The 16,501-nt window shown below is 38.1% G+C and overlaps 1 protein-coding gene across 2 annotated transcripts in view; it reads left to right on the forward strand.

Annotated features, from left to right (window-relative positions):
• Window positions 1-16,501, forward strand: part of ROBO1 (roundabout guidance receptor 1) — a 633,792-nt gene that overhangs the window by 596,364 nt on the left and 20,927 nt on the right. For both annotated transcript variants that reach the window (XM_068144423.1, XM_068144425.1), the window contains 6 exons: window positions 1,030-1,072; window positions 4,703-4,857; window positions 8,155-8,490; window positions 10,918-11,025; window positions 14,207-14,351; window positions 14,668-14,919. In XM_068144423.1, coding sequence (XP_068000524.1) covers window positions 1,030-1,072; window positions 4,703-4,857; window positions 8,155-8,490; window positions 10,918-11,025; window positions 14,207-14,351; window positions 14,668-14,919 — 1,039 coding nt within the window. The remainder of the gene's footprint in view (window positions 1-1,029; window positions 1,073-4,702; window positions 4,858-8,154; window positions 8,491-10,917; window positions 11,026-14,206; window positions 14,352-14,667; window positions 14,920-16,501) is intronic.

Here is a 16,501-nt window from a genome sequence, read left to right on the forward strand (position 1 = left end):
CACTGCATCCTACATTTTAATCCTGTTATTGTAATCACTGCCAGCATTTATCTCTCTCTTGCAGACTCCTAGTTTGGAGTTCTTCTAAAGACCAGAATTTGGCTGCTCTTTTGCTACATACTCCTAGCTGGGAAATGTAGAATCTGTCGGCATTTGCAGGGAGGCAATCTCCTTAACCCTTTGCCAAACCAAATTGAAGCCTGCAGAATTCTTCTGGGATGTTTGCATCCTAAAAGCTAACTTTTCAACCATTATGCTTCCAGTGAAGGATATGCAGTCCATGCCACAAATAAATGCATATGGGCATACACTTTATTAACATGTAATACTTCTGAAATGCTAGGGAAACTGTTTCTTCTCATTGAGGAAGTACTTTTTCTAACAGACATTTTTAACCAAGTTCTATACATTTATTAATTTATTATTTTTTTAAATGAAAAGTATCAGTAATAAATCCAATTGTAAAATACTATAAAATGTGAATCTTCTGTGGATTTCTAGAGTGGGTCTGGTTCCATGAGCAGAGTCCAGTTATATTTGGAAAGATCATGTGTTTTTGCAGGAGGTTCAACTGTAATAAGCCATTGTTTATGTTGGAAATAAGGTCTGTTAAACAGTCATGATACCTCTTTAATCTTACCAAAACAGTAAGGTAGCATCTGGCCATTCATGACATAAATTCTTCCACAGAGGAACTCCACTGAAGCCATCAGAGTTGCATTAAGCTAAACCTCTTGTATCTCTGGCTGCTTTCTATAAGGGATACATGTGTGTGTTTTCCAGAACAGAAATGAAACACAAAACTTCGTTGGAGCCAAGCCTAGCAGTTATCTAGCAACACAAATATCGTGTATACTCTTGCACTTGAAGCAATAGCATGCAGAATGAGGCTCAGAATTAATGTATAAACAATGCGTGTTTATTGTCTTGGCTAAAATGAAACAAAGGCAAATGGAATGCTGCTGTGTAAGGAGTCTTTTATGGTTTTTACATGATTCCTTTATTTTATTTTATCTTTAACTTTTCCAGTAACATATCAGAGAGGAGGAGAGGCCGTAAGCAGTGGAGGCAGGTAATTATGTGGTTTATTTTTAAAGCTATAAATCATGTGCAACTACATTCAAGGATGCTAGGAATGCAATTATCCTTATAAGTGATGCAGAATAATCACTTGGAAATATGTGTTTTAATTCACTAAGTCATTGTATACATTTTGTCCCATATATTTTTATCTTTAGAAGAAGGATATGTGGCTAAAATTTTTGGTTTTATTTCCAAGGAAGGAGTTGTGTTCAGCTTTGTTAATCTGTAAATGTTGCAGCTCAACAAATGAGCAGCAGAGGGGGCACTTTAACTTCCAAATAACCGGTTTACCAGCTGATTAAGGGAGTAAAAGTAATTAAGTCGTGGCATTTATGAAGATCAAGAAATATAGCCGGTTCACAAACAGTACAAAGAAGAAAACATTTATTGGGGGGAAAAAATGCTGAAGACATAAACAGCTTATAGGATGCCTCTTTAGAAAAAAACCCAAACTTGCTATGAATGCAAAACTGTTAGAGAATCACTTAGAAGAGACAAGGCACAGGAGGAGAGGGAACCAGGTATGCTTCTAATTAAAGCCCCCCGCTTTGAGAACCTAGCCCATTCCAGAGAAAGGATTTTACTATCACACACTTTCTGGGTTTAAGCTGTCACTTCCTGGATGGCAATGGACAAAACAGTAAATTATACATTTTTTTTCATGCAGAGGTAGAGTTTTCTTCAGGAGGCAAAGTGATATTTTTAGCAAAAAGGCAGGTCAGCACACTTTCATTTTAGCACATCCGTTTTTTTCTAGGTCACATTCAAGCAAGCCTTTATATAAGCATCTCAGTAAAAGATTTGGCATGACAGTGAAATAAACTATAAAATCTCAAAGAGCAGCTGGGTGATAAATTTCTATGTCAAATCCTGTTTCACAAGTGGCATCTTGTGATTTTTAATTTGCAAGACTGTAGGAAAATCAGTAATGGTAAAGATTAAGCATAAAATTAAACATTCCCTGTCTGCTTGAATACTGTGCAGAGGTGAGGCTAATCTTGCTGCTGCTGCTGCTGAACCTGGCATCTTAAGAGCAGCTGCCAAATACCTCTGTCCAGCATTGTATGCTGCTGCGTTGTTGTACCCATAAAATCAAGGAGGAAAACCTCTAGAACAGTTACCGTGTGATTTTTTGAAGGGATAAATCAGTAAATCACTGAGTTGCTGCCTTCCCCCCAGGATAGTGAGAAAATAGGAGAGAACAGAGATGAGCCTTCTCTTTTCCTGACAAGGTTGTTCAAAAAGATACGCAGTTAACACCCTTTGTGTTCTTTGTGCCGCTGTGCTTTCTCGCTCTTCCTGTAGCACAAGCTAGACAAAGCACACTCACACAGACTCAGAGGACAAAAATGAAGCCAGTACTGTCTACATCATCTACAGTTATTTCAGTCCTGCTGGAGAAGCAGCATCATTTTTTACTGTCCTAGTTTTAAGGATCAGTGCCACAATCTAGCAGTGTAATTGATCCGGGGTGCTGACATCTAGGCTTCTTTTGTTCATTTACATATATAGCACTTGCAAGATGTATAATGTACCATATTTTGTAGAATATGAAACATAGTTCTTCAGTGTAAAAATAGCCATCTTATTTTTACATCATTCCCTCCAATTTCCAAATCTGGGGTTTTTGCATCCTTACATTATATTTGCAGTGCTCTGGAGAGGTTTAGCATTTTTGCCAAGTGCAGTTATATGAACATATTAAGGCATTATTCAGAGTTCAAGATGCCACAATGATATATTTCAACATAAACCCCACTTCTGTGGTGAAAAACTAGCAATTTCTCTGGTGATCCCTTTTCTAGAGAGGATTCAAGTGATGGTAGTTGTGGTGGATTTACTCTTGCCAGCAGCTAGGTATTCACACAGTCTACCCCTACCCCAGACACAGTACAGTAATTCTAGGATTCCAGGCATTTTCTGCAAACGTTAGAGATTATTGGAAAATGCCATCTCTAGTCTTCACAAGGCTATGGAGCTGTAATGCGAACATCTCTTGCTTACATTTCCACTTAAACTGCTCCAGTTAGAGTTTTCCTCTACTTATGTCCGTCACACTACGTTTCTTATATGATAGCACATGTGAATGCTATTTAAAATCTCTATCCAAAAAGCCAGTACACAGGTCCTGAAAGTGCTGAAACGTTCTCAAAACCTTCGTGTCCTCCAAATGCCTTGAGGTGTAGTTTCGTTGTAAGTGCAGAATGGTAGGGGGAAATAGAGATTATTTCAAATCAGAGAGCTATGTAGTCCAGCCTGCAGGACTACATAGCTGCACCATTACAGATTTACAGAAAGCACCTGTTTAGTGTATGCTGGCTTGTTGGCCTAACAGTAAGCTTCATCACTTCCTGTGTTAAATTGTCAGATGACATACACAGTGCAGTAATATATACACATACACGTATAGATCATTGTCATTCCAAGGCTGTGACTTAAGCCTGAGGCACTGGCAGCCTATATTCCCCACAACTAACTGCATGCAGTTTGTGTTCTCAACTTGCAGTTTAAGAGGATTAGCATATTGTATTTCTGGAGAGCATCATGCCTAATCATATGGAGACTAGTATCTGCACTATTTCAAATGGAAAGTTGCCTGTTAAATCCTGTAATGAAAAAGACTGTGCTCCTTTTCTTATATATATATATATATATATATGAAAGTGACTAAAATGATCTTTTTTAAAAGCACCTTAGCTATCAAGGGCAATTTTAAGCTTTCAGAGGATGCTGCTTATATGGGATGTTATAGCATGCCACTGCACAGAGTCACTGAAGATTCCATGAAATACTGACTCGAGCATCTTTCACATTTAGTAGAAAAATTCAGCAGCTTGCAAACCAAGGAATGCTCTTTCTTACTGCTGATTGCAGGAATACACTTTATTGCAAATGCAGTCAGTATGCAGCATTAATATCTGAATATTCTAAATGGTTTTGAGTATTTCCAGGTCCTTTAAACTTGGTTAGAAGCTGCTACTGTTCCACCTACATAAAGATTAAGCAAGTGGCTTACTCTTTTTTACAAAGATGTATCACATGCTCAGTATGCTTAGTGAGCTCCAAATTCTCCCAAGAGACAGAGGTTTCTGTAATCTGCTGAACCCTTTGATCCCCTGCTGCAGTACTATCTAGTGGTGAGAAAAGCTTGACTTCATGAGTCACCAAGAATTTGGAAGCATTCACGTTCAGGCTCAGCTCTTATTTCCACATATCCATCTTGCTTCCATGTGTGATTTTTTTGTTTTAATTGCTAATTTCCCCATTTTCCCTTTGCTTTCTTTGAGAAAGGGAGAAGGGACAGATAAATAGAAACGCAGCCATACCGTAACAAGAAATGTAATAAAGCCCCAAAACAAAAGGCCAGGTAAAGGTTGCACACCAGTGTGTAGTTCAGCAAGCTGAATTGATATTGGCCATGGTTGGTCACTTCAAAGTGTCTTATCAAGGAGCAGGTTATATAGGAGACTGGAAACCAATCAAGTCAAGCTGGCTTTTTTCCAATGGCCAAGCCTTTAAATATGTGATATTATTTTTGTGATAACTAGCCTCTTGAGAAGAATACATTTGAAAATACTTGTGTTTAATCTTTTGAAATGACCAAGCTCTATTTTTAAAGGCCAGGACTCCTAAACATCAGTGAACCAGCCACTCAGCCATGGCTAGCAGATACGTGGCCTAACACAGGGAACAATCATAATGACTGCTCCATCAACTGCTGCACCTCTGGCAACGGAAACAGTGACAGCAACCTTACGACGTACAGTCGACCAGGTTAGTTGTGTTTCTACCTTGCTAAAGAATCTTCTTTTCAGAGCCTGAGAGAGCATGCAGTTTGTTTGTCTTCTTATTTCCAGTGCATTTAGACTTTATATAGGCTTCCCTCTATGTCAGGATTATGCTTTTGGTCCCTTTTTAGATCCCTTTTGTCAGTTCCCCTTAGATAGTTGTAGCAAGCTGTAGGCTGAAGGAGCTCCTGCAAAGTTCAATGTTACCAAAAGCCACGCTGAACTGCCATGTTTCAGCTTCTGAAAAAGAGCAGACAAGGTAAATTTGCAGTTGTTTTGTATATCCTTGTTGCTTGGATGGAGAAGGATAAGTACCAAAATGAGACTGCAGAGATTTTCCTTCTGGTCTGGGTGTGATGAGAAGCAAGAAATAAAATACAGCTACAGTACTTCCAAGATAGTCAGCCTGCTTTGCAACATTCAAAACCTCCCTTGGGCTGCTATTCTGTACAAAATTGGATAGCTGATTTTCTTTTTAGGGTATGTGGATGAGAAGGTTAATTTCAAACTCTAAAAGCAACTGGGAAATGTTAGGTTAAGTGGTAGTTCCTGGGAGCTTGGGCAGGACTCAGAGTGCTCTTGTAGAAATCCCTGTGAATTCCATGGGAATACAGTTGGGGAAATATATCTGAAAGCTCTACTTGTTGCACATTTTGTTTCAAGTGGACAGCCATTAACCTGGTTTGTGTTACTGATGAAGAATGAAAATTAGTCTTTTCTATACTACCAGCATCACTAGCTGGTTTTTGCCAGCAGCGTTTCCCAGCATTTCAGAGAGAAATTGTGATTACCTGTAGTGAGGTTGTGTAAGTGCAAAACAGCATTACCTCCTGTAATTAATGTGAACCCAGCCATAATGTGATGGTGGTAATTCATCTCCTGCAATATGCTGTCTGACAGTAACCAGTGCCAGGTGCTTCAGAGGAAGGTGAAAGATTTTAACATTATAGACTTGTACCTTACTCTGCCTCAGGATATCACATCCACAAATAACTGCGTAAGGTTTCTAGTACAGAGATATTTAACTGTGGCAAGTACAGACATACCAAGTTCTACTAACTGAAACAACAAATTCAGAAAAGGAAGAGAATGCACATTTCTGAGGGTTGTAAAGTATTATAACACCTTGTCATGAGCTTCAATGGATTCTTGCTCAATTTAGCTTTTATATTAATCTTGGACATGTTGCAAAGTAATTCCTTCCTTTGAAGTAGAGCTTATGAGCTTGAGGGTCAGACAAGATGCTCACAGTTGTCTCTTCTGGAAAATCTGGCAAATACTCTTAATTATATCAGTTTGGGCTTGCCTTAGGATCTGAAACAACAGAGTTGGATATTCCCCTCTATAGCTGTGAATATGCTAAGTAACTGTGCATTTGATTATTATTTTTTAAGTATAGTACTCTCTTCCAAGTCTGCAGAATGGGAATGTCTCGTTCTGGAAGTATAGAGTAATTCTTCTGTTATGTAGTTAAACCAGTTTTGGTTTTTCATGTAAGGAATTCTAATGTGTCTGTAAAAAAAAAAGTGTGCCTACTGAATATACTCTTAATTATGTCACCCTCCACACAAATTCAATGTGGCCGAAATGGAAGGAGGTAAAAACATATTGTAAGTGACTCTGCAAGCCTTATAACAAAGCATGAGGTGTTAGGAATGAAGAATATGATGGATATATAATTGCCCAATCGAGTAGACTTGGAAAGGAGGTAAGACTGGCATGCTTTTAGTAGGTGAGAGGAAAAGAGGAAATGAAAGCACTTGAAAAAGTAGAAATCAAGAAGTTGAAGACTGTGAAGCAATAAGTAACAGCTCACATAAGAAAGAAAAGTGTATCAGACAGTAAAGCCTTCAAAAAACACAAGCTGAGGGACACGAAACATGCAATTATTAGCTGTATGCGATAGCTTCTGATGCGGTTCCTCAATCACCAAAAGTGTGGATCAGTGGTTTTCTTCCTCAAGTAGTATTTTATTTCTCTATTCCAGGATTATTAATTTTTAAAGATGTATGTGTTAAGGATTATATTTTGAGATTGAACATACTCTATATTTAGTAGTTATTTGATATAATGATCAAATCCTGAATTCTGTACTTAATTTCACTTGGCACTCTCTCCAATAAATTAATTGTGGCCACAGGTAATGGACTTCAGGTTTTGAATCAAACTCATTAGCATAAATACCACATCTGTTAAAAGAGGAAAACTATATTCATGGTGACTGTTATGTAATTATTGATGCATTAATCAGCTGGCAAATGAGAACTTTTGCTTAATGATCATTGAATGCTGGTTTCTCAAAGCCTTCTAACTGCTGACCCACAGGCTGTGTTAACTCCATTCAGTATTCTTCCAGTGGATTGGGTATGGATAGAGGGGGAAGAATATAAAATTGTGGAGCTGCTGTCATGCAGAGCCAAGAGGATGCAAAAGTCAGGCACACTGGTTCACACAGTAGTGCCAGAGCATCAGTATATGTCTCATTTACTCTGTGCAATAAGTGGTGATCTCGTGATGCAGTAACTGTTAGAAGAACAAACTCATGCTGTCTATGTAACACGTTTAGCATGCAGGACAATGGTATTTCTGTGGTATCTCTGGTTTTGCAATATCCAAAGCAATTAAAACTTAGCAAAAATACCAGAATGTTTTCCTGTCTTTTTGTTTCAAACCAAAATACAAGACTGTACAAGGAAACAATGGTCAAATAAAGATTTGCTACTAGGCACTGAGTTACCTTTCACATTGTACTCTTCCTCCTGAATGCTCTTATATGTAATCATTTTCAGACTGTTTTACACAAATCTGTTGTATCTCTGTTTCTTATTGCAAGTACAAGAAAGGCTAAATGCTGTCGAGATGACATAAGATGACTGTCATGTTTAGTTATTCCCCATATGCGGTTCTGGTTGGTTTTTCCTTTCAGTGCAAACTATTTTAATCACAGTTATCGATTTGATATCTACACTGCTTGGAAAATAGTGTCTAAAAATGTGAATGTTCATATGGCCACTGTAGAAAAAGCCCAGCAAGGTAAGTCGTTGCTGATACAATTCAGAGGGTCTGAATGTGCAGCAAATTGAAACAGTGACCGCTGCTTCTGAAGCAGTCACTTAACAAGGTAAATGATGTTCTGTAAAATACTTAGTTAATTACAGTATCTCTGCTTCATGGATGCAAACCATGTAGTTATGCACTTTAAAAATTTTTAAAGGGAATTTCATTGAAAGTACAGTGTAAGCGAACAGAATGACCTTCTCTTTTTTCTTTCCTCTGTGGTTAGCCGATTGTATAGCAAATTACAACAATCAGCTGGACAACAAGCAGACAAACCTGATGTTGCCTGAGTCAACTGTATATGGTGACGTGGACCTCAGCAACAAAATCAATGAGATGAAAACCTTCAATAGTCCAAATCTAAAGGATGGAAGATTTGTCAGCCAGCCTGGGCAGCCCACTCCTTATGCCACCACTCAACTCATCCAGTCAAATATCAGCAATAATGTTAACAATGGCAGCGGGGAAACGAATGAGAAACACTGGAAACCCTCTGTTCAGCAAAAGCAAGAGGTTGCACCCATACAGTACAACATTATGGAGCAAAACAAATTAAACAAAGGTGAAGAGCTTTTAGCTTGTTTCTCCTCTTTAGGCATCAGAGGAGTTTTGACCTTCTAGTGCTGGGAGTCTAAAGCTTTCAGGTTCAGCAGTTACAGACTTCTGTAGTGTTTTTAGGCCTCTCACTCATTAGGTTTAGGAATCCACAGTTAACAGTGTCAGGAAGTTAATTAGCACCATAATCGCCTTCAGATATTGAACTTAGGATAAAAAATAACAAGCTGTATCTTTAGAAAAGACTTAAATAAAATGCATTTCCTATGGATTTGAGATTAATCTAAATTTAATAGTAGGCAAGGGATTGGTTAGGACAGAGCCCCGATGTTTTATTCATAAGCCAGATGCATGGTAGTCACATTATACTCTACCTTAAATTTTAAATAGGTCAACCCACTCTTCCCAGTTGTGGATGGAGACTAATTAAATCTACATGTTCATGTAAACGAATGGAATTTTGCATATCAAACTCTGTAAAATTGTGCTGTGTTGTACACTGGGGACTCAAATGGAGTGATCCAGTTCATTTTAGATTTGTTCCTAGCAAGCCTTCAATTCATATATTGAGAGGCAATGCTAACACCCACAGTTTTGGAGGCTAAACTCCTTTGTTACCCTGACTGAAGTCTGTGGATCCAGAAGCTAAAAATAAATTGATTTCAGTGTTAACGGGAAAGAGCAGAATGTGCCTTCATGGCCTCGAGGGCATGTTTCTTTAATATAATATGTGGGAGTTGGAAGAAATAGGTATGTGATTTCTTGCTAGTTCTTCAGGCTACCTGCAACCTCTTTTAATAACCTGATTTGCAAAACAGTATCCCTAGGAACTGGACCCATTCTGACTTGGAACTTTTTGCATGGATTCTTGTAACTCAAGTGGTCACATAGTGATAAGTTACCCAGTAAAAAGATACGTTTCGTTACAGGAATGTTGATTTCTCTTCTGGACCCATCTACTCACAGAGGAGTTCAAAGGGCAATGCAAAATGTGACACCTTCCCTTGACATGTTTATGTCAAGGGAAAAATCAGGGTTTGTGGCTCCTTACTAGAGGGTGAAAGCTGTAATTTTTTGTAATTATGTTTTCTTTCATGAGCTCTGTATTACATATCTGCTTTGGAATTAAAGCTTGTTTGGTTTTTATACCCTGGAAGATACTGCATCTTTCAAACTGTGTATATTACAGCTGCATATTCTCTAGCATACTGTAGTGTGGAAAGGCCCCCTTAAAGCATTGTCTGCTGACAGTTATATATACATATTTCAGAGTGTTGATTTGCTGTTTATCCTCTGTGTAAACACATGTGGTATGTAGGGCTTCAGCATGGTCTGGAATGCAACTAGGCTGAGAAACTATTACAGAATACACTCTGGTGTAGAATTTATCATTTTGCTCTTTTTCCCATGCTTACATTATCGCAAACATTTCTGCAGCAGATGGGGACTGGATTCTTAGTTTTGTTTATTTTTTTTTTTCTTTTGATTTGCTATTTTATGAGTCAATTTTCTGATCTTGGTTTTCTCATTTCCTAAGTCAAAGCCATCTTGATGATTATACTAACAGCTTTTGTGATGGGAAATAACCGTTTTGATGAGTTACACGCTGTGTTTCATTGTCACTTTATGTCCAGTGGTTCTGTTTATGACACAGTTTTATTTGCTATATGAAGAGTAACTCAGGTCCTTTCTGTTCTATGTAAATTGTAATCCCTTTTGGCATGAGAGTGCTGTTTTGTCAGATGATTATTTTACTTCTGATAAAGTTTTACAGATCGGGTTGCCAAATCTAGATTTAAAAGTAACATGTGTATATCAAATGCTTTGGAACTGGAGAAGGAAATTACTGAAACAGCCATTAGTGAAAAAAGGCCCTGCCTTGTAACTGCAACCTACATGACCCAGTGTAAATAGAAATCTTCTTGGATCCAGCAGGCATTAAACAAAGACCTCTTCTGTTGTAAACCTAATTCAGGGGAGCCGCATTGTTGCTCCAGCAGATCATTCAGCCCTTGTAATACAGGGCTGACTGCTGTGTGGGTTTGTCACCTTTGAAACACAAAAAAGTAGCTACCACAGTCCATTGGCTGCCCTGCATGTGTAAATTAATCAGACACCATGGAAAATCAATCAAGGTGACAGTCTATTCATATGCAAAATGCTCACACATGTCATATATATATCCATTGAGGCTTAATCGTTGCAGAGGCAGTGGGACAACCCTGTGTGTAGGATTTAACTTTACTTCATTTTTACTGTGGAGCTAGTAAGTGCCCACTTAAAACCTGACTATAGGATGATTTTCCTTTCCAAGAAAGAATTTATTTCTCTTTTGCTGTTTTCAGGAGATCTTACTTTGTGTTACAAAGCAGGTATAGAAAAGTATAAAGGGTATGTATAAAGGGTAGCATTAACTATCCTGTTAAACTTGCAGATTACCGAGTAAATGACAGCATTGCTCCAACCATTCCGTACAACCAGTCGTACGACCAGAATACAGGTGGATCCTACAACAGCTCAGACAGAGGCAGTAGTACATCTGGTGAGTATCTACAGTGTTTTCTAAACCTTAGCTTTTTGCTGTTTGGATGCTCTAGCCATGGTTGGCCCTGGTTATTGGAGTTAGAGAGGAGATGATGTGAAGCAACCTGCTGACAGTAATACAGTGCTAACAGGTGGCTGTACTTCTGATGTATCCTCATGATTGACTGGTGCCATCTAAATGTCAATGAAGTAATTGATTGTCCCTGATTGTCAAAGTCATAAAATCCAATAGAAGCTGGGTTTCCTGATACTAATGCCCTACTGGTTAATACTGTGGTCTCCAGATGGACAAGTCATAACAATTCCTTTTCATCTGTCACAAAAGAGAGGATTTTAATTTATGTATTACCTTCTTGGTACTGCACTAATATATGACAACTTCATTCATATAAAGGCTGAGGATACCAGAATATTAAATTGATAGCTAACTTCAGAAAGTTTTCTTTTTTAAAATGAAACCCATGTATTTTACTAAGTGAAAGAACTATTATAGATTTCAGTGGCTTTATAGCAAAACTGTTCTTGTACGTCATTCAAATGTACACAGTAGATAACTAGTTAAATTTTGTTTTTTATCAGCAGCTCTTATGCAAAATATCTAAAAGTCTAAGAATCTTCAAACAAGGCAGGTTTTTGTGCAGGAGCTTGCTGACCAGGGCACTGAAATTGCACTCTCTGCTTCAGAACAGGATGTGGTTTTTTTCAACATTTATTGCTTCTCATCATGGTGTAACCTGTTCACTTTCAGCTTTGATTTCTGATAAAGGTGTGTGAAATGTTTAGAGCTAAACCAGAAAATATCCACAGGCTTGTTTGGGGGCTTTACAATATGTCTGATATTTATCCTATGTTTATTTGCACCAAGCCAGTTAGAGGTGAGTTGTGGTCACAATCATCAGCACCCTGGACTTTACATCTACTAATCAAGATAAGGATTATTATTTTTCCCCCCACCTTTTGTTCTGCTGCTGCCTTTGATAGTCCAGTTACCTGCACTCCATCTGGACAAACTGTGACTAAGGCACAGCAGAGGCATAAGCATGTAGATAAACCTGCTGTGCCTTTGGATGACCTGAATATTCAGGGACTGGGGTGAGGTAAGCATGATTCCCAGTGCTGACAGCTGCTCAGAAGTGTTCTGGGAGCCAGCCTTTTGCCCATTCCCAGATCTACAACATCAGGATGTGGTGCTGAGTCTGTGCTCGGTGACATTAAGACCTGAAATTCAGTGTGAAGCCTCTCAGGATTATGAACCCATGCAAATTAAAAATGGGGAGGTGGTATTCTCCATTCTGACACCTATTACAGTTATTCATAATGCTAACAATTTATAGTCCTATACGAAGAACCCCAGCAGGAATGAAGCAAGGTGACAAGAGTTATAAATTAATTGTGCTGAACCTGGAATATATCATGGTGCTTAGAGTAGAGAATGCAGATGATAGTCACCCTGGGATAGCTAAGGTCTTGCTTGACATACTGAGATACCAGAAAAATAATTGTACTTAGCTAAAACATATTCATATCTGGCACCTAATATGGGACAATAATAAGGAGAACTACTGCCTATAAGAATGGAAAATGTGAGACAGCAGATGTGAGAAAAACAAGCTTCCTAAATCTCACTGCAACACATTTAATCGTGTGTATAAGGCTTAGCTATGGTAACATAAAGCCATGCCTCAGCTGAGGAGAGAAATGTGAAGGATTCTAAAACCCACTCCAAATTACAGTGACTTTATCTGCAATTAAAGAAGTAACAATAACAAAGGTGAATAAAAGTGTATACCAAAGAGCAATGGTGGCATTCGTTCTCATCACAGCCAGGTCTAAGACTGAACTTTAAGATCACTTGAATAATTGGTCTCACTCAAAGTTATTGGAACTGTTAAAGCTGGGGGTTTCTACTGTGAGCTATAATTTCCCAGTAATAGTAGTAGGAAACATTTGTGCCATATTTCATCAATCTTCTTTCTTTTTTCTTCTGTTATTTTAGTTCTCCCAGCAATTATTAACCACACCTGCCATTTAGACTAAAACTAGTAATTTCATTGTGCCTAAAATGTTTCAGTGGACAAGTACAAATTACATATATTCAGTGACTTAATGCAACAGTGGAATTTTAATAGATCATATCTGTATCATATTGTATTTTAGGTTCCAGCAATTAAATGGTATAAAGGCACTTTAGAAAATATGTCTACAGCTCATTTGTTTTAGATTATAATCTATAATGTAATTAATAGAAGTAGGAAGCTCACTCTTAATGACATTGCTTGTGAAATTCATTTATAGTTTTATCTCATTTTTCTGTTTATTAACAAGTTGAGTTTTGTATCCAGTGTACTTCTTTTGATGCTATGTAATGTTTCTGATTAAACTCAACTGTTTAAAATGTGCAGTAATTCTACACAGATACAATTACAAATTGGTTTAAAAAGCAAAATGACAGTTTATTCCAACTCAGCACAGCAGTGAGTTCCCAGAGGATTCTGGAACGTGTCCAGAGAAGGGCAACAAAGCTGGGGAGGGGTTTGGAGCACAAGCCCTATGAGGAGAGGCTGAGGGAGCTGGGGTTGCTTAGCCTGGAGAAGAGGAGGCTCAGGGCAGACCTTATTACTCTCTACAACAACCTGAAGGGAGGTTGTATCCAGGTGGGGGTTGGTCACTTCTCCCAGGCAAGCAGCATCAGAACAAGAGGACACAGTCTCAAGCTGTGCCAGGGAGGTTTAGGCTGGATGTTAGGAAGAAATTCTTCACAGAAAGAGTGATTGGCCATTGGAATGTGCTGCCCAGGGAGGTGGTGAAGTCACCATCACTGGAGGCATTTAAGAAGAGACTTGATGGTGTGCTTGGTGCCAAGGTTTAGTTGATTAAATGGTGTTGGATGGTAGGTTGGACTTGATGATCTCGAAGGTCTTTTCCAACCTGGTCTATTCTATTCTATTCTATTCTATTCTATTCTATTCTATTCTATTCTGTTCTGTTCTGTTCTGTTCTGTTCTGTCCTGTCCTGTCCTGTCCTGTCCTGTCCTATCCTATTCTAGTCTAGTCTAGTCTAGTCTAGTCTAGTCTAATTCAAGATGATCCTGGAGGGACTATGATTGTTTTGTTTTTCAAAGATAGCACCGAGGAGATACTTGAAAGCATTACAAATACATGCTGCTTTTTTGTCACAGGGAGTCAAGGGCACAAAAAAGGTGCTCGGACCCCAAAGGCTCCCAAGCAAGCTGGCATGAACTGGGCAGATCTTCTTCCACCCCCTCCAGCACACCCACCTCCACACAGCAATAGTGAAGATTACAGTCTTTCAGTGGATGAAAGGTAAGAAAAATTAATATATCATGCATTTCTCACGTTAGTCACTAGTCAATTGAACTGTAGTTTGCTCTGCAATCTGGCAATGACATTTTTGTTCAGTAGCATTCTGGTGCTCCTCATCTAGCTCTTAGTTGTAGTGTGGCTCTTCTGAGATCACTTACTGTTGGTGATGTGTATCTACTCAGTACATCCTTACTAAGGTGTTTTCCAGACCGCATGTAGCAGTGAATTTTTTTCTGCTCTGTTTACACATGTATCAGCTATGCTAATGGCACAGTAAAAATTTTAAGTCTTTGTTTTCTTAAAAAAATAATTTTAGCTATGACCAAGAAATTCCTTGTCCCGTCCCACCTGCAAGGATGTATCTGCAGCAGGATGAGCTTGAGGAAGAGGAAGAAGATGAGCGAGGTCCTACTCCACCTGTCCGAGGAGCAGCTTCCTCCCCAGCCGCTGTCTCCTATAGCCATCAGTCAACTGCCACTCTCACCCCCTCTCCCCAGGAAGAGCTGCAGCCCATGTTACAGGACTGTCAGGAGGATCTGGGACACGTACAACACCAGCCTGAACGGAGGTGTGTCATTGCAAGAGTAGTTAGAGAGCTGTGTTGAAAGTCATCCTATCCCCACAGAAAATTCCTATTGAATTCAGTGAGGCCAAGATTTTCCTCATGATGTTTATTCTGTTAATATTTAAGTTCTAATACAGGACACTAGGAACAGTTTGAAACCTAAGAAATTCATAATTAAGTTGCTTTATTATTATACCATGGAAAGGAGAGCAGTATATCATTTTACGGTACAAATGATGCTGACATAAGTTAAATTCAGTCATCAGGATATTAAAGTGGTATCGTTAGCACAGCTTACCATATAATTACAGCTCCATTGTTTCCAATAGATTTACTGCATTATTACCATAAAATAGCATGCATTATTTCACAGTAACACTGCAATTAACTTGTCACCAATATGTATGAATATATATAAATATAGAATTTATATAACCTATAGATTTCCTGCTTCTCATAAATCCTAATACAGGAGATTATGGCTTGCAAAATTTTCTTTAACATTTCCACCTACCCTTATCTATTTAAGAATGACCAACGTTAGTAAAGATAAATATTTGTTACAGGGAAGTCTTCTTTCTCCTCTCGGTTGCTTTTAGTGCAAACTGGTTTGCATACACAGTCTCACAACTTCTCATCCATAAACAGTGAATTCTGAAAGAGACATTTTATGCATGATGCTTACTTTCTTGGGTTTTGTTAAGCAGATGCAGCTTCTCCATCCCAATTTTATTTATTTGCATTTATTTTTCCTCCAGTGATTCAGAAATATTGTCTGTGACCAAATATATAAATTCATCTGCAATATTGCAAACATACTTCCTGTTTGTAGTAAAATGCAAGCCTATTAGGATGGATTGAATTCGATCTTGCTGAGTAGACTATAGAACTTTTATTAAAGGTCTCTTCCAACCTGGTTAATTCTGTTCTCTTCCTATTTTATTCTATTCTTTCCTTTCCATTCCATTCCATTCCATTCCATTCCATTCCATTCCATTCCATTCCATTCCATTCCATTCCATTCCATTCCATTCCATTCCAGTATAACTTACTGAACATTTATGGGTGTGTTTTCCAGAATGTGGGGTGGGTTTTTTTAAGTTAATTAATTTTTATGTTTCACTTTTAAAAATAAGCAGTAATTTTTTATTATTATTATTATTATTATTATTATTATTATTATTATTATTATTATTATTAGTGTTTTTAATTCTTTTTATATCTTTTATTTTTATTTTGTAAAGAGCCTATATCTGCTTTCACTTTTGCTCCCCAGTTCTACTTGGTTTGCCTTGTTTTGCTTCCTTTATGCTGTAAGCTGTTCTTACGCCGTCTATTTCTTTTCTCCTCCTCTATCTTCCTGAGTCTTTAAAATCACTCTTATTATTTGTAGGTAGCTACTAATATTTTAATGTAATTTCCACTGGCCCTGTTATGTTGGGGCACAGGAGTGTTAATTTTAATCACTTGACTTTTCTGTGTTAAACTAATTGGACACTGATGGAAAAGGAAACGCTAAATGAGTGTTGTGTTATGAGTGGCTTTCCAGAACCTCAGCTACTGGTTCTGGAGGGTGGGAGATGCA

This window comes from Melanerpes formicivorus, unplaced genomic scaffold (genome assembly GCF_026170545.1).
Source record: "Melanerpes formicivorus ecotype bairdi unplaced genomic scaffold, bMelFor1.0.p_v2 SCAF_11, whole genome shotgun sequence".
NCBI lineage: Eukaryota > Metazoa > Chordata > Aves > Piciformes > Picidae > Melanerpes > Melanerpes formicivorus.